This window comes from Schistocerca cancellata, chromosome 5 (genome assembly GCF_023864275.1).
Source record: "Schistocerca cancellata isolate TAMUIC-IGC-003103 chromosome 5, iqSchCanc2.1, whole genome shotgun sequence".
In the NCBI taxonomy this organism is placed as follows: Eukaryota; Metazoa; Arthropoda; class Insecta; order Orthoptera; family Acrididae; genus Schistocerca; species Schistocerca cancellata.
Window position 1 is genome coordinate 421425957 of NC_064630.1, and position 15929 is coordinate 421441885.

At 40.9% G+C, this 15929-nt stretch overlaps 1 protein-coding gene across 2 annotated transcripts in view; it reads right to left on the reverse strand.

Moving 5' to 3' along the window:
• The window catches only part of LOC126187911 (syntaxin-12-like), an 86851-nt gene that overhangs the window by 39479 nt on the left and 31443 nt on the right, over window positions 1-15929 (reverse strand). For both annotated transcript variants that reach the window (XM_049929266.1, XM_049929267.1), the window contains exon 4: window positions 8920-9019. In XM_049929266.1, the coding sequence (XP_049785223.1) occupies window positions 8920-9019 (100 nt within the window). The remainder of the gene's footprint in view (window positions 1-8919; window positions 9020-15929) is intronic.

Here is a 15929-nt window from a genome sequence, read left to right on the forward strand (position 1 = left end):
AAGGATGGGAGGATAATTACAGTCAGTGAAGGCTTCAGTGAGACCCTTGGTATATTTTGAGAGGGACTGCTCATCACTGCAGATGCGACGACAACAGGTGGCTACATTGTACGGAAGGGACTTCTTGGAATGGAATGGGTGGCAGATGTCGAAATGGAGATATTGCTGGTGGTTAGTAGGTTTGATATGGACCGAGTTACTGATGTAGCCATCTCTGAGGTGGAGGTCAACATCTAGGAAGGTGGCTTGTTGGGTTGAGTAGGACCAGTTGAAGCAAATGGGGGAGAAGTTGTCGAGGTTCTAGAGGAATGTGAGTAAGGTGTCTTCACTTTCAATCCAGATAACAAAGATGTTATCAATGAATCTGAACCAGGCGAGACGTTTAGGATTCTGGATTTTTAGGATGATTCCTCTAGATGGCCCATAAATAGGTTAGCATAGGATGGTGCCATGTGGGTGCCCATAGCCATACTGCAGATTTGTTTGTAGGTAATGCCTTCAAAGGATAAGTAATTATGGGTGAGGATATAGTTAGTCATGGAGACTAGGAAGGAGGTTGTTGGTTTGGAACCCATAGGGCATCTGGAAAGGTAATGTTCAATAGCAGTAAGGCCTTGGGCATTAGGAATGTTAGTGTACAGGGAGGTGACATCAATAGTGATGAGCAGGGCACCGTGTGGTAAAAGGACAGGAACTGTGGAGAGTCGGTTGAGGAAATGGTAGGTATGTTTTATATAGGTGGATAGCTTTTAGGTAATAGGTTGAAGGTGCCGGTCTATGAGAGCAGAGATTCTCTCAGTGGGGACGCAGTAACCGGCTGCAATGGGACATCCTGGGTGGTTGGGTTTATGGACATTAGGAAGCATATTGAAGGTTGGAGTGCGGGAGAGAGAGATGGACTCTGGGGAGAGGTTCTGGGATGGGCCTAAGGATTTGAGTAGTGAATGGAGGTCCTGCTGGATTACTGGAATGGGATCACTGTGGCATGGTTTGTAGGTGGAAGTATCTGACAGCTGACAGAGTCCTTCTGCCGCATAATCCTTGTGGTTCAAAACAATGGTGGTGGAGCCTTTGTCTGCAGGTAGGATTATAAGTTTGGGCTCAATTTTTAGATGGTGGACTGTGGTTCTTTCTGTGGATGTAAGGTTAGTTTGCATGTTGGGGGATTTGGGGAATGATGGTGAGGCAAGGTTTGAGGTTAAGAAATTCTGGAAAGTTAACGGGGGTGGTTTGGAGGCAGTGGGGGTGGACCAAGGTTGGATAGAGGAGTGAACTTAGTTAGGCAAGGTTCAATATTGGTCTTTGGTTGAGTCTGATTGGTTGGGATGGTGGCAAAAAAGTGTTTCCACAGTAGGGACTGGGAGAAGGAGAGAAAGTCTTTAACTAGTCCTGCATGGTTGAATTTGGGAGTGGGGCAAAAGGTGAGGCCTTTGTAAAGGACTGATATTTCTGTGGGACTAAGGCTTCTGGAGGTAAGGTTCATAACTGTGTTGTGGGTCTGTTTAGGTTCTGGATTCTTTGTTGTGCTGGGAGGGAGTTTTAGAGGATGGGGTAAGTGTAGTAGGTCTGCGAGACAGGGTTTGTCAGCTATGAGGGGGCGTGGGGGAGGTTTGGAGGTTGTTGTAGAAGTGGTGGACAGTGGTTCTCCGAGGTGGGAATAGGAAGTGAGCAGGATGGAGAGCTTTTTGAGATGACGTTGTGCATGTTGCTCAAGTTCCTGCAGGACAAGAGTTTGAATGTGTATTATGGATTCCAGGAATTTGGAATTACATAGCAGGAGAATTTTGTGGATGGAGAGAAGGTACTGCAAGGAGGATTGGGCTTGGTTGATATGCTTTTGCAGGACTATATTGGTGACGGCTAAGGATTGGCGGAATCTGAACAGGTGTAGGTCATTGTGGAAGGAGGGGTGGCAACCAGAGATGGGTAATTTAATGGTAAGGCCATAAGGGGGATTTCATGAGCCAAACAACAACACAGGAACAGTATATTGGACTGGGATCTGGCTTGGGATAAGGAAACTCTTCTGTATTGATGCAGATGGGAGGAGCAAGGATCCATGATGGTACAAAAAATGTGAAAAATTACATAAGAAAATAGAATTATGTCCGAATAATTACGCAAAAAATTACGCAAAATACTCACACATACGCATGAAAAATATGGAAAGGATGAAATGGATGCACAAGTGGAAAAAAAGAGATGAAATCTGAGGAAGAAGATGATAGTGGAAGGCGAAAACTTATTAAAATTGGTGAGGAGTCCCAAGGATCAAAGTAGAGAATAACTAATCATTAATATATTGTATATTAATATATTAATATTATTAATATATTATTATTATAATATATTATTAATATATATTGTATATTAATATCATTGTATATTACTGTGGGTAGCAGGTCTGAGTGTGGATAAGCCTAAAGAAGGGGGATGACAGATGTGGCTGAATTAGGTGGATTTAATGGGTGCGAACAGGGATAGAATGGAGAAAGTGGGGGTGGGCGGGGTGGGGAGGGGTTCATAGGTAGAGATGTAAGATCATGTGGCACTGGAAAAGTGCGGGAGATAACACGCAAAAATACGAGAACACACGCAAAAATACGAGAACTGGCACAGGGAGAGTGATCAGTTTGAAGGTATAGGCTTAATTATATTGGCGGGAGTAATGTGGGACACAAGATGCTGCATCAACAATCAGCATGGTGTTCAGGCTGTCTGTTGCGCATGGCTGAGATGGTTGATACAGTGTGGTTCATAAGTAGAGCGTGTAGTGCGGTTCATAAGGCAACAACAGAAACACAGGAAAGAAAAGAATGAAGGATGAACATTGAGTATAGCGATGCAAAAGAAAGTAGTTACAAAGCAAAACAGCACAGGGTTAGGATTGAAGAAAAGCCATCAGGAAAAACTCAAACAATGGAAAATCCAGGATGAAATGTAACAAAACCAGAGAAGGGAAGTTTCTACTGACCATATAGTGGAGATGCTCAGTCACAATAGGCACAACAACACATTTTCGCAACCAAACTGACCAATCAGACTCAAACAAAGACCAATACTGCACCTTGCCTAACTCAGTTCACTCCTCTATCCAACTGTGATCCACCCCCCACTGCCTCCAAACCACACCCTGTTACCTTTCTAGAATTTCTTAACCTCAAACCTTGCCTCACCATCAATCCCCAAATCCCTCCAAATGCAAACTAACCTTACATCAACAGAAAGAACCGCAGTCCACCATCTAAAAATTGATCCCAAACTTATAATCCTACCTGCAGACAAATGCTCCACCACTGTTGTTTTGAACAACAAGGATTACATGGTAGAAGGACTCTGTCAGCTGTCAGATACTTCCACCTACAAACCATGCCACAGTGATCCCATTCCAGTAAGCCAACAGGATCTCGAGTCACTACTCAAACCCTTAGGACCATGCGAGAACTTCTCCCCAGAGTCCATCTCTCTACTTACCCCTTCTACTCCCTGCACTCCAACCTTCTACATGCTACCTAAAGTCCATAAACCCAACCACCCAGGATGCCCCATTGCGGCCGGTTACTGTGCCCCCACTGAGAGAATCTCAGCTCTCCTAGACCACCACCTTCAACATATTACCTGGAACCTATCCACCTATATAATAGATACCAACCATTTTCTCGACTGACTCTCGACAGTTCCTGTCCCTTTACCACACGGTGCCCTGCTCGCCACTATTGATGTCACCTCCCTGTACACTAATATTCCTAATGCCCAAGGGTTACTGCTATTAAACACTACCTTTCCAGATGCCCTATGGATTCCAAACCAACAACCTCTTTCCTAGTCTCCATGACTAACTATATCCTCACCCACAATTACTTATCCTTTGAAGGCATTACCTACAAACAAATCTGGGGTACGGCTATGGACACCAGCATGGCACAATCCTATGCTAACCTATTTATGGGCCATCTAGAGGAATCCTTCCTAAATCCCAGAATCCTAAACCACTCACCTGGTTCAGATTCACTGATGATATCTTGCTATCTGAATTGAAGGTGAGGACACCTTACTCACATTCCTCTAGAACCTCAGCAACTTCTCCCCCATTTGCTTCAACTGGTCCTACTCAACCCAACAAGCCACCTTCCTAGATGTTGATCTCCACCTCAGAGATGGCTACATCAGTAACTCGGTCCGTATCAAACCTACTAACCACCAGCAATACCTCCACTTCGACATCTGCCACCCATCCGTCCCTTCCGTACAGCCTAGCCACCTGTGGTCGTTGCATCTGCAGTGATGAGCAGTCCCTCTCAAAATATACCGAGGGTCTCACTGAAGCCTTCACTGACTGTAATTAACCTCCCATCCTTGTACAAAAACAAATTTCCTGTGCCTTATATTTCCAGTCCTCCACCACCTACCAAAGTCCCACAGTCCAGCCACAGAGGAGCATTCCCCTCATAACTCAGTACCATCCGGGACTGGAGCAACTGAATTACATTCTCTGCCAGGGTTTTGATTACCTCTCGTCATGCCCTGAAATGAGAAAAAATGTCCTGCCCACTATCCTTCCCACCCCTCCTACCGTGGTATTCTGCCGTCCACCAAACCTACACAATATACTCATCCATCCTTACACAACCCCTGCTCCCAATCCCTTACCTCACGGTTCATACACCTGTAACATACCTAGATGCAAGCTAAGCTGCAACCACTGTGCTGCATTCTATGTAGGCATAACAACCAACAAGCTGTCTGTCCATATTCATGGCCACCAACAAACTGTGGCCAAAAAACAAGTGGACCACCCTGTTGCTGAACATGCTGCCAAACATGATATCCCTCATCTCAATGACTCCTTCACAGCCTGTGCCATATGAATCCTTCCCACCAACACCAGCTTTTCTGAATTGCACAGGTGGGAACTTTCCCTGCAATACATCCTATATTCCCACAACTCTCCTGGTCTCAACCTCTGTTGGTCACTGCCCTCACCCATCCAGCCCCTCCCTGTTTCCATTCCAGCACTACACAGCTGTGATTTCACCACCACACCTAGTCTTTTAATTTCTTTTTATTTCTCTCCTTTCCACTACTTACCCCCTCCCCCCTCTGCAGCTCCTCTCCTGCCCTATGTCTAAACTGCAACACTTTACCGTCCGCCACTCCCACCATACTATCCCCCCCCCCCTCCCCCCCCCCCCCCAGCCTCCTCCTTACCCCCACCCAGTCGCCACTCCCATCATGCACTGGTGCTGCTGTTCGCAGTGTGGTTTCAGTTCTCTGAGACTGCAGACGTGTATGCAAGTTGTGTTTGTGTGAGTGTGTGTGTGCTTGTTTGTATGTGTGTCTACTGTTGCTAAAAGCCTTTATGGCCGAAAGCTATAATTGTGTGAATCTCTTTGTTGTGCTTATCGTGACTCAGCATCTCCACTATATGGTGAGTGGCAACTTTCTTTCTCTGGTATTGTTAGATTAAGTAATTTTACTCAATGGAAACAGTAACAACTAGAAACCTATTACATTTGCTAAACAACTTTTAATTGTGTAAAAATATTTGTCTTAGTGCTAACTGTTTTACCTGAAGAGGGGTTGTATGGAAGAGAATACCACACATGGAGATTACACTACAGAGGAGTTAACATTTTTTCTGTAAGGATCCCTCCCCCATCCTTAGCCCACTGCTCAAACCTCCTACCCAACTCACAATATCAAACTGCCACCTTATAAATGAGATATATTTAAGAGACATTAAATCATGAAAGTTCTTCTTTATCTTATTTTTTTTTCATTTTCTATCCCATGTGTCCCACTGTAATACTGCATCATTGATAAAAACAGAGCATAAATGTGGAGCAGCTGAGTCGTAGATAACCAAGGAGAAGGCATTGCATGCTGTGAGTTACAGTGAAAAGAATGCTATTTCAATTGAAAAACAAAATGTTTTTGAGATAAACAGTCTGATCACTATTATGATGTAAGCTGACAAAATATACATAATAAACTGGATGTCATTTGCTTTTAAATAAAAGAAAATCGAATTCAAATATTTTTACAAGGAGAAATTTTTCTTCTTTAAATCTTCTCGAAAACCGATTGATATATCCAGCAAATGACTCAGTGTGAATATTGATATTTTTATTGTGATAATGTTTTTGCAAGATTAAAGTAATTTTACAAACACTGGTTACAAACTTTCATAAAAATGATAATCCAATCCTCAAATCATTATTGCTGAGAAATTATCGAAGAGGAAAAAATTAAGTATGAAGTGATACAACACTTCTTTATAATGTTATCTCCCTCTCATTCATTAGCTTCATTTTACTGCCATCATCTCCACTGCAATGTGGGCACCTTTAATTATATTACATCTACATCTACATTTATACCCCGCAAGCAATCCAATGGTGTGTGGCGGAGGGCACTTTACATGCCACTGTCATTACCTCCCTTTTCTTTTCCAGTCGCATATGGTTGGCGGGAAGAACGACTGTCTGAAAGCCTCCGTGCGCGCTCGAATCTCTCTAATTTTACATTCTTGATCTCTTTGGGAGGTATAAGTAGGGAGAAGCAATATATTCGATATCTCATCCAGAAATGCACCCTCTCGAAACCTGGCGTGCAAGATACACCGTGATGCAAAGTGCCTCTCTTGTAGAGTCTGCCACTTGAATTTGCTAAACATCTCCGTAACGCTATCACGGTTACCAAATAACCCTGTGACGAAACGCACCGCTCTTCTTTGGATCTTCTCTATCTCCTCCGTCAACCCGATCTGGTACGGATCCCACACTGATGAGCAATACTCAAGTATAGGTCGAACGAGTGTTTTGTAAGCCACCTCTTTTGTTGATGGACTACATTTTCTAAGGACTCTCCCAATGAATCTCAACCTGGTACCCGCTTTACCAACAATTAATTTTATATGATCATTCCACTTCAAATCGTTCCGCACGCATACTCCCAGATATTTTACAGAAGTAACTGCTACCAGTGTTTTTTCCACTATCCTGTTATCATACAATAAAGGATCCTTCTTTCTATGTATTAGCAATAAATTACATTTGTCTATGTTAAGGGTCAGTTGCCACTCCCTGCACCAAGTGCCTATCTGCTGCAGATCTTCCTGCATTTCGCTACAATTTTCTAATGCTGTAACTTCTCTGTATACTACACCATCATCCACAAAAAGCCGCATGGAACTTCCGACACTATCTACTAGGTCATTTATATATATTGTGAAAAGCAATGGTCCCATAACACTCCCCTGTAGCACACCAGAGGTTACTTTAACGTCTGTAGATGTCTCTCCATTGATAACAACATGCTGTGTTCTGTTTGCTAAAAACTCTTCAATCCTGCCACACAGCTGGTCTGATATTCCGTAGGCTCTTACTTTGTTTATCAGGTGACAGTGTGGAACTGTATCGAACGCCTTTCAGAAGTCACAGAAAATAGCATCTACCTGGGAGTCTGTATCTAATATTTTCTGGGTCTCATGAACAAATAAAGTGAGTTGGGTCTCACACGATCGCTGTTTCCGGAATCCATGTTGATTCCTACAGAGTAGAATCTGGGTTTCCAAAAACGACATGATATGCGAACATTAGTAGGTGACTTAAACATCACTAAAGAACAATAATTCACTGAAGAACTTATTCTATACATCTTCCTACTACTCCTTTAAAAAAAATTGTTGTTATGTCTTAATTATTTATTAATTATCATATTTCAGCTCAGCAATGTGCAACAGTGAAACTGAACAGACATATCTGTATAAGGATAATAATCAATAAACATTACAGAGCATGATCTATACAGGGTGTCCCAGAAATGATGTGACAAACTTCAAGATGTTGTAGAGAGTGTCTCAAGGTACAAATTAAGGATAAGCACCTTTTTCTGGAAACATCATCCAATGATGCTACAGAGTGCCAAAGTTTTAGATGCTACACCTGCCACTAGGCCACCCCTTCAGCAGCAAGCATGTCTTGTACCCTGATGGACCATAGGCAGAAAGTCTTGTAATGTTGTTTGTTATTCAGTGATCACATCTGATTTCCATGCTCACCAGTGGGCAGGATGGAGCTAGCTACTGTGTAGAAAGGCCCTGTCTCCTATCAATACAATGCTCTGTTGCCTTGGTGGACGATGCTTTTGGACATGGGTTTCCATCTGAAATTTATTTTTCTGCTGTGTGACAAAATACATAATAAATTTTCAATGATTTCAAGAGAAAAATAAACTACAGATGGAAACCTCTGAAACCATCAATCACCAAGGCAACAGAGCATCACTTTCATAGGAGACAAGGCCTCTCCAGGCAGCAGCTAGCTTCATCCTGTCCACTGGCAATCATGGCAATCAGCAACACTGTGAGACGTTCCATCTATGTTCTGTTAGAGTACAAAGTCACATTTGCTGTTGAAGGCATGGACTATTGGTAGGCATCGAGGCCTACAACTTTGACATTCTGTGGCATCATTGGATGATGTTTCTGGCCACTGTTTCCTATCCTCAATCTGTTCCTAAGGACAACCTCTACAACCACTCGAAGTTTGTCACAACAATTATGGGACACATTGTACATTGTGCAGATACAGATTCTCATTTTACCATGAAGACCAAATGGACAAAAATTTTCAGTACTAGACTGTATATGGAAACTTGCTATCAACTTCTAATAATAATATCTGTTTATTGCATAAAAATGAAAACTCACATAAGAAATTTGTAATAAATTTCATATATTATTAAAGTACATTATACACAATAAATTTTGTAATATTAATTGTTCAGCTGCAGATAATCCACACATATGATTTTTTATATAAATTCTTTTTATTTGAAAGCTTGAGGTTTTTCTTACCATATAATTTTAGTAAGTGATCCATTATCTGAGTAAGATGATAATAGATTTATAGATACCTCATCAACTGATGTCCCTAATGTACATAGTCCAGCCAATTCTTTCAGTTTAGTACTAGTTGTTTTACAGAGATCTGTTGTATATTGTATTAGTCGGGATCTATAATGAACAACATAAAATAATACTTGAGAATCTAGTAGAATTTTATGAACTTTTATTTTCATAAAATCAACCACATGAGGTTCTATTTAGATTTAAAAATATTAGACATAATTATTACAATGATGAAAAATCCAGGAAGCCAACACTCACCTGCATATGAAACTTCCTGGCAGATTAAAAGTGTGTGCCAGATCGAGACTTGAACTAAGGACCTTTGCCTTTCACCGTCAAGTGCTCTATCAACTGAGCTACTCAAGCATGGCTCATAATCTGTCCTCACAGCTTTACTTCTGCCAGTACCTCATCTCCTGCCTTCCAAACTTCACAGGAGCTCTCTTGTGAACTTGCAGAACTAGTACTCCTGGGGGAAAGGATATTGGGAGACGGCTTTGCCACAGCCTGGGGGATGTTTCCAGAATGAAATTTTCACTCTTCAGTGAAGTGTGCACTGATAATAATCTTCCTGGCAGGAGAGCTTCTGTGAAGTTTGGAAGGTAGGAAATGAGGCACTGGCAGAAGTAAAGCTGTGAGGACAGGTCGTGAGTCATGCTTGGGTAGCTCAGCTGGTAGAGCACTTGCCTGCAAAAGGCAAAAGTCCCGAATTCGAGTCTCGGTCCGGCACACAGTTTTAATCTGCCAGGAAGTTTCATATTGGCGCACACTATGCTGCAGAGTGAAAATTTCATTCTACTTACATGCATATGGTTAGTCAGTGATATACGGGGGTTGGACAAAAATATGGAAATAGTTCAAGAAATGCATGCTTGAACATAAATCCAGATGCTAGCCAAGCCTGCAGATTGCACTGTTGCAATTGACCATTAACAGCACTTATAGAATGCCCTCAATATGTTGTGGTAACAGTGTTCTGTGTAGTTGTGAGTGCATTATGTCAGAGCTAAGTGACTTTGGATGTGGAAAAATTGTTGGTGCTGATATGGTGTTTGCTTCCATAAACAAGGTAGCTAAAGTGTTTGGTGTTTCAAGGGTCACCATGCTAAAGACTTACAGCGCATACAGGGAAAGTGGAGGAACATAATCTGCTAAATCAAAATGTGGATGGTCATTGAGGAGGGTTGTGACAAAAAATAAGAGGATGCAAGCAGCAAAAGTCACTGCAGAACTGAATGTTATACTCATGAACCCTGCCAGCACCAAGAAAATACAAAGGAAGCTCCATCTGCTGTAAATCACAGAATGAGATGGAATTCCAAACCCACACATCAGTGATGCAAATGCACATAGCAAGAAAACATCATGCTAAAGCCTTAAAACATGGACTATGGAACAATGAAAGAAAGTCATTTGGTTGGATGAGTCCTATTTCACACTGTTTCCAACCTCTGGCGAGTTCACATTCAAAGAATGAAACTTGGTGGGGGTTTGGTGATGACTGCAGCAGCTATAGCATGCTATTCCATAGGCCCCACGCTTACCCTGTGAGGTCACAACACTGCCCAAGATTATGTGACCATTTTGTCTGATAGGTCCATCCTGTGGTATAGTGTTTGTTCCCCAATGGTAATGATGTGTTTCATGACAATAGGGCTCCTGTTCATATAGTTCTCATTGTCCAGTCCTGTGAGCATGAGGATGAATTGTCCTATTTCCCTTGGCCATCACAGTCACCAGATATCAATCTACATCTACATCTACATCCATACTCCGCAAGCCACCTGACGGTGTGTGGCATTATTGCTGTCCACTTCCACTATCATTCCCTGAACTTGCCATTTTGTCCTGTAATATAGAGATAAAAGTTGTTTTCTAGATGTAATATGTAACTGGAAATTATTTCTTTTTTGTAAGTAGATAAATATGTTTAGAGTTTATTGATTTTGGAAAGCTTTAATTTTTTTGTTTATCTTTTACTGTAACAAGTTTGGTAGAAAATATTTGTGTAAAGATACCTCGATAGTCGATCCAACAAAGCAGGGGGGGGGGGGGGGGGTTGTTGGGTAGCTAGAGAGGTGGACACATGCTTTACTGTGGGAGTCGTGACTTTTATGAGCTGGTTGGTGAAGATTGAGTTTAGTGGCAAGTGATGTACGTTTTTAATGACTGTTTTATACCGGGACATGATATGATGATAGTGAGTGTAGAAACTGGGTGAAGTAAATACTGAGATTGTGCCGTGAGATGAAGTAACTATGACAATGCAACTGAGAATGAATGGTATTGTAGCTCTGTGTCTGTTAATTGAACTGTGCTTGAATTTTGACTGTGTTTTCGTACACTCAAGTGCTGTGAACTTACGTATTTATTCGCGTTCCGATGAACTACTGGACGCCTATAATCAGTAACAGTCGTTCTGAACTTACGCGAACTGTCTATTGTGTGTGAGTACATTCCCGCCCAGGACGGTTTTTTTCGATCACGGCACTCATAATACAAATTGACTTTCTACAGAATTCACGTCAGCAAGTTTTATAAACTGTGTGTGGCATAAGTAAACTTAAATTGTGTGTGCCTGAAACTTTAAAACTGTGCACATATGGACATCTGTAACAACAATTACATGGACTGGCCTGTGCCCTGCAAAATGCCACTGTAATCAGATTTGCGGCTTAATGAATACCAACGCCCACCCGAGTACGAGGAAAAATCGTCAGCTGCAATCACACGACCGTGGGAGCAGATCTCAGCATTTCACCAGGACCAGCCAGCTGCCATCAATATCGCGACCATTGTCACAACACACAAGATAAGATTTAAAAGCAGCACTCTCCTCTCAAAGACTCAAAATTATTGCAAACAATTTTAATTTGTAATTTCTTTTCCTTTTGGCTGACATTCACATAATGTTTGTCTTCTTTAGAATAAAAGTGTTCTCCACGAAGTGGGGTATTTTATGTACACATTGTTGACTTTCATTAGCAGTAGCCATTACCCTTTCAATTATTTCCATTTTTTTCCTTTTTTTACATTTTAAATCCGCTGCCGCTGCATTTATATTTTTTTATAACTTTTGGAGGGTATGTGTCTAAATTCGTGTGCCGTAACATTTAGCAGAAGTATTGTAATGTTTTGCTACTTGGACAAGAGCGCCCGCCATTAACCCTGCAGTGGTTGCGTGGCAGCATACAGTGCTGCCAATTTTGTTTTTGTTTAATAATTACGTCAGCGCGCCGAGCACACAACAGTGGTGCTAGATATGCTTCGATTGTTTAGTCACGCACCAAACTGCATTACTGTGCTGTCATTATACCCACAACGGCTGTGACTCACCTGTGAAGTGGACGACTGCACCAAGATGGCACTGCGTACTGCACGCGCCCGGTAATGTAAGTACATGTAGCCGTACCACTGTCGAATATTTTGATGATTAGAAGCTTTGTTTTACAACTCTGTAGGTGAATGATGATTTAGTTATTAACATTGCTTTGGTATTAGAATTATTTTATTTTCTCCCAGGTCTGCACAAATGAAAGGACTAACACCAGAAGAAATTGAGCGTCTTCTTCTGCAATCATCTGACAAAGAAGATTACGCAGATTTCTCTGACAGCGATGAGAAAGCAGAAATAATTGAAACTGCAGATCATTCCAGCGAATCTGAGCAGTCATGCATTGACAGGACTGAAGTGAAAGGAATGCCACATGATGACTGCCATTTTTATATTGGTAAGGATGACAAAACTTTGCGGATAAGTAATCCATTAGCACTACCAGGGAAACCAAAACGTAAGAATATAATCAAAGTCCTACCTGGCCTGAAACGCAATGGTAGAGAAGCTAAAACTGAAATTGAAAGTTTTCTCAAACTGTTTGATTGTGAGATAATTGATTATGTCGTTGCAAACACAAACGAGTACATAAATAAGAAGAGATCATCTGTCAATTACTCAAGGGCTAGAGATTGCAAAACTACTTCTGCTTCTGAAATAATGGCTCTTTTAGGAGCACTGTTTCTGATTGCTGTACAAAAAGGAGAATGCACAAATGTATTAGAACTGTGGGCATTAAATGGAACAGGAATGATTATTCTAAGGGCAGCATTTAGCTACAAGTGCTTTCATTTCTTGCTCCGGTCAATTAGGTTTGATGATACTTCTACAAGAAAAGAACGTCTAGCAACTTGTAAACTTGCTGCCATCTGCAATCTCCACTCAGCATTTCTGAACAACTGCAGAAATAACTACAGTCCAGGGGAGTTCACAACCATAGATGGAATGCTTGTCCCATTTAGCAGACATTGTGGTTTTGTTCAGTACATGCCCAATAAGCCCACTGAGTATGGATTTAAGTTGTATGTATTGTGCGATAGCAAGACATTTATACTTTTAATTTTGAAGTGTACTGTGGCAGGCAGAATCCTGGACAATATGTTGCATCTAACCAGCCAATGGATATTGTGAAGAGATTGGTTGAGCCAATCAAGGGAACTCACAGGAATGTAACTGCGGACAACTACTACAGTAGTTACCCTGTAGCCCAGAATCTTTTAGAAAATGGGCTAACGTTCATTGGCACATTGAAAAAGAACAAGAAGGAAATTCCTCTGGAATTTTTGCCCAATAGGTCGTGAGAAATAGGAAATTGTCTTTTCAGATTTCAAGATGACTTCTGTCTTGTTTCATGCTCAACAAAAAGGAACAAGACTGTGCTTTTCCTGTCATCAATACATGAAACTGCTAAAATTGACACCACTACAGTCAAGTCTGTTGTAAATTTGGACTGCAGTGCAACAAAAGGTGGAGTCGATACTATGGATTATATGTGTACATCCTACTCTACACAAAGGACCACAAGAAGATGGCCCTTAGCATTGTTTTTTTGTTATCTGGATATTGCTGGGATAAATTCCCAGGTCTTGTTTTTTGCAAACAATCCGGAGGAGGGATTCAAAAGAAGAACCTACTTAACAAACCTGGCCTTGGCTCTGATGGACTGCCATTTGAAAGAAAGGGCTCAGCTCTATACTCTACCATGAGATATTCAAGGATTTATGTCACCTCATCAATCAATTCCCGCCAATCATGATGAGACTGTAAGAAGGTGTGGGAGGTTCCATATTTGTGGTGGTAAAAAAAATAATAAAACTAATGTCACTTGCAATAGCTGCAAAAGATTCGTTTGCAAGCAACATTGCCACAATATTGCCACATGTAATGATTGCAGAGCTTCTCCAGAGGAAGAAAGTGTGTGATTCTTGATATGTATTTAATGACTGCCTTATTCTTTATTATTACTACAAAGTTTTTATACATATTACACATTTTTGTAAAACTTGCTTTAACAATGGTAAACAATTGAATCATATCTGTGGTTATAATTTATTTAGAATTTGTTATTAAAGTAGCACTTAGGAAATATCCTGGAAACCTATGTCAGATATTCTCTAACAATTTTAATTTTCCCATGCACCTTGGATATATGTATACAGATCATATTAAAAGTTGCTGTTAAGAATGATGTTATAAACAATAAATAATTAATTCCACTAAAAAATTTAAAAAAACTGCTTTTTTCTGTATTTAAATGTAGGCGGCACCGAGTGCCACACATGCCTACTGACGCAACAATCTTAAGCGCGCCTGCCACAGGGTTAATTTCTTAAACGTCGACCAATGACAGCGAAGCTCGCTTGCTATTGGTGCTAATATTCTATAGTGGGTAGTTCAAAGGTGGGTAGCAGTCAAACCACACAGGTTGTGATTACTTTGAATTGTGGGTCCATCACTCAACTTTGGTATTCTTTTGTTTATTTATGTTACAAGTAAGTTATTTTTTTTTGGCTGAACTGGGATAAATGCACGGTCAGATATTGTGTTGGGAAGTAAAATTTGGAGGAACGTCTATTTAGATACGGATTGATTTTGACTGCATTTGTTGATACGGTACTTTTCGGGTATTTTGGCAATACTTAGTGAGGGTAGAATTCGCAGTCATCACAAACAGTAGTATAAGATTATCTTGAAAAACCTGCAGTATCTTTATTTATCCATTCTGAGATGATTGGAAGCTCTTTTGAATGCCAACAATTTTCTTGCACTGTATTAGGCATGATAAATTTTTATTTTTTTCGTAATTTTGTCTACCCCATGTTCTCTCTCTCTCTCTCTCTCTCTCTCTCTCTCTCACACACACACACACACTCACTCACTACACACACACACACACACACACACACACACACACACACACACACACAGTGCACAACCCATAATCTATGAGGTCAGAGCAACATTGTCTTTTGAGTAGTTGTTTTGTCAGACTGGATGCAGTAAGGGGGGAGTGGTAAGAGAAGACAGCAGGTAGGGGGAAATAGTGAAATACACCAAAGAAAAGGAGCAGTAGGAAAGTTTTGAGAGGTCAAAAGGGGCACAGATGACTTTCAGCAGCAGCAACAAAAGGTGGATTAAGATGAGTAACAAATACAAAAGTTATGGAGCAGAGTGTAAGAGAGAGAAATCAGAGAGTATATTGTTAGAACAGGTAGGGGTTTGATGTGGAAAGTGACAGGAGATGGTCCTTATTACATGTGTATTGCAGCTGCAGTTTAAGTTACCATTGTTATAGTGTGCAGCATGATCAGCAACTGGATAGTTCAGTTTGTTGTGATTCACAGACTATTGGTGGCCATTCATGGAGGAAGACAGTTGATTAGTGTCATGTCCTATTATTATTATTATTTATTAGTCTGTAAACACCTTTCGAACTTTAAAAGGCATCATCAACAGTTGTGTAAATAAATATGACACTTTGTACCTTTTGTACCTATTTAAATACAGATTGTATTGGTCAATGTGTAATTGACACAGGGAAAGACACTCTTTAGTCAAACGTATGGTACATAGACTAAATTTAGTTGCATCAACAATATTATAAAAATGATAGATTACTACTTATCATAAAGATGACAAGTTGAGTTGCAGACAGGCACAACAAAAAGATTGTTACATATT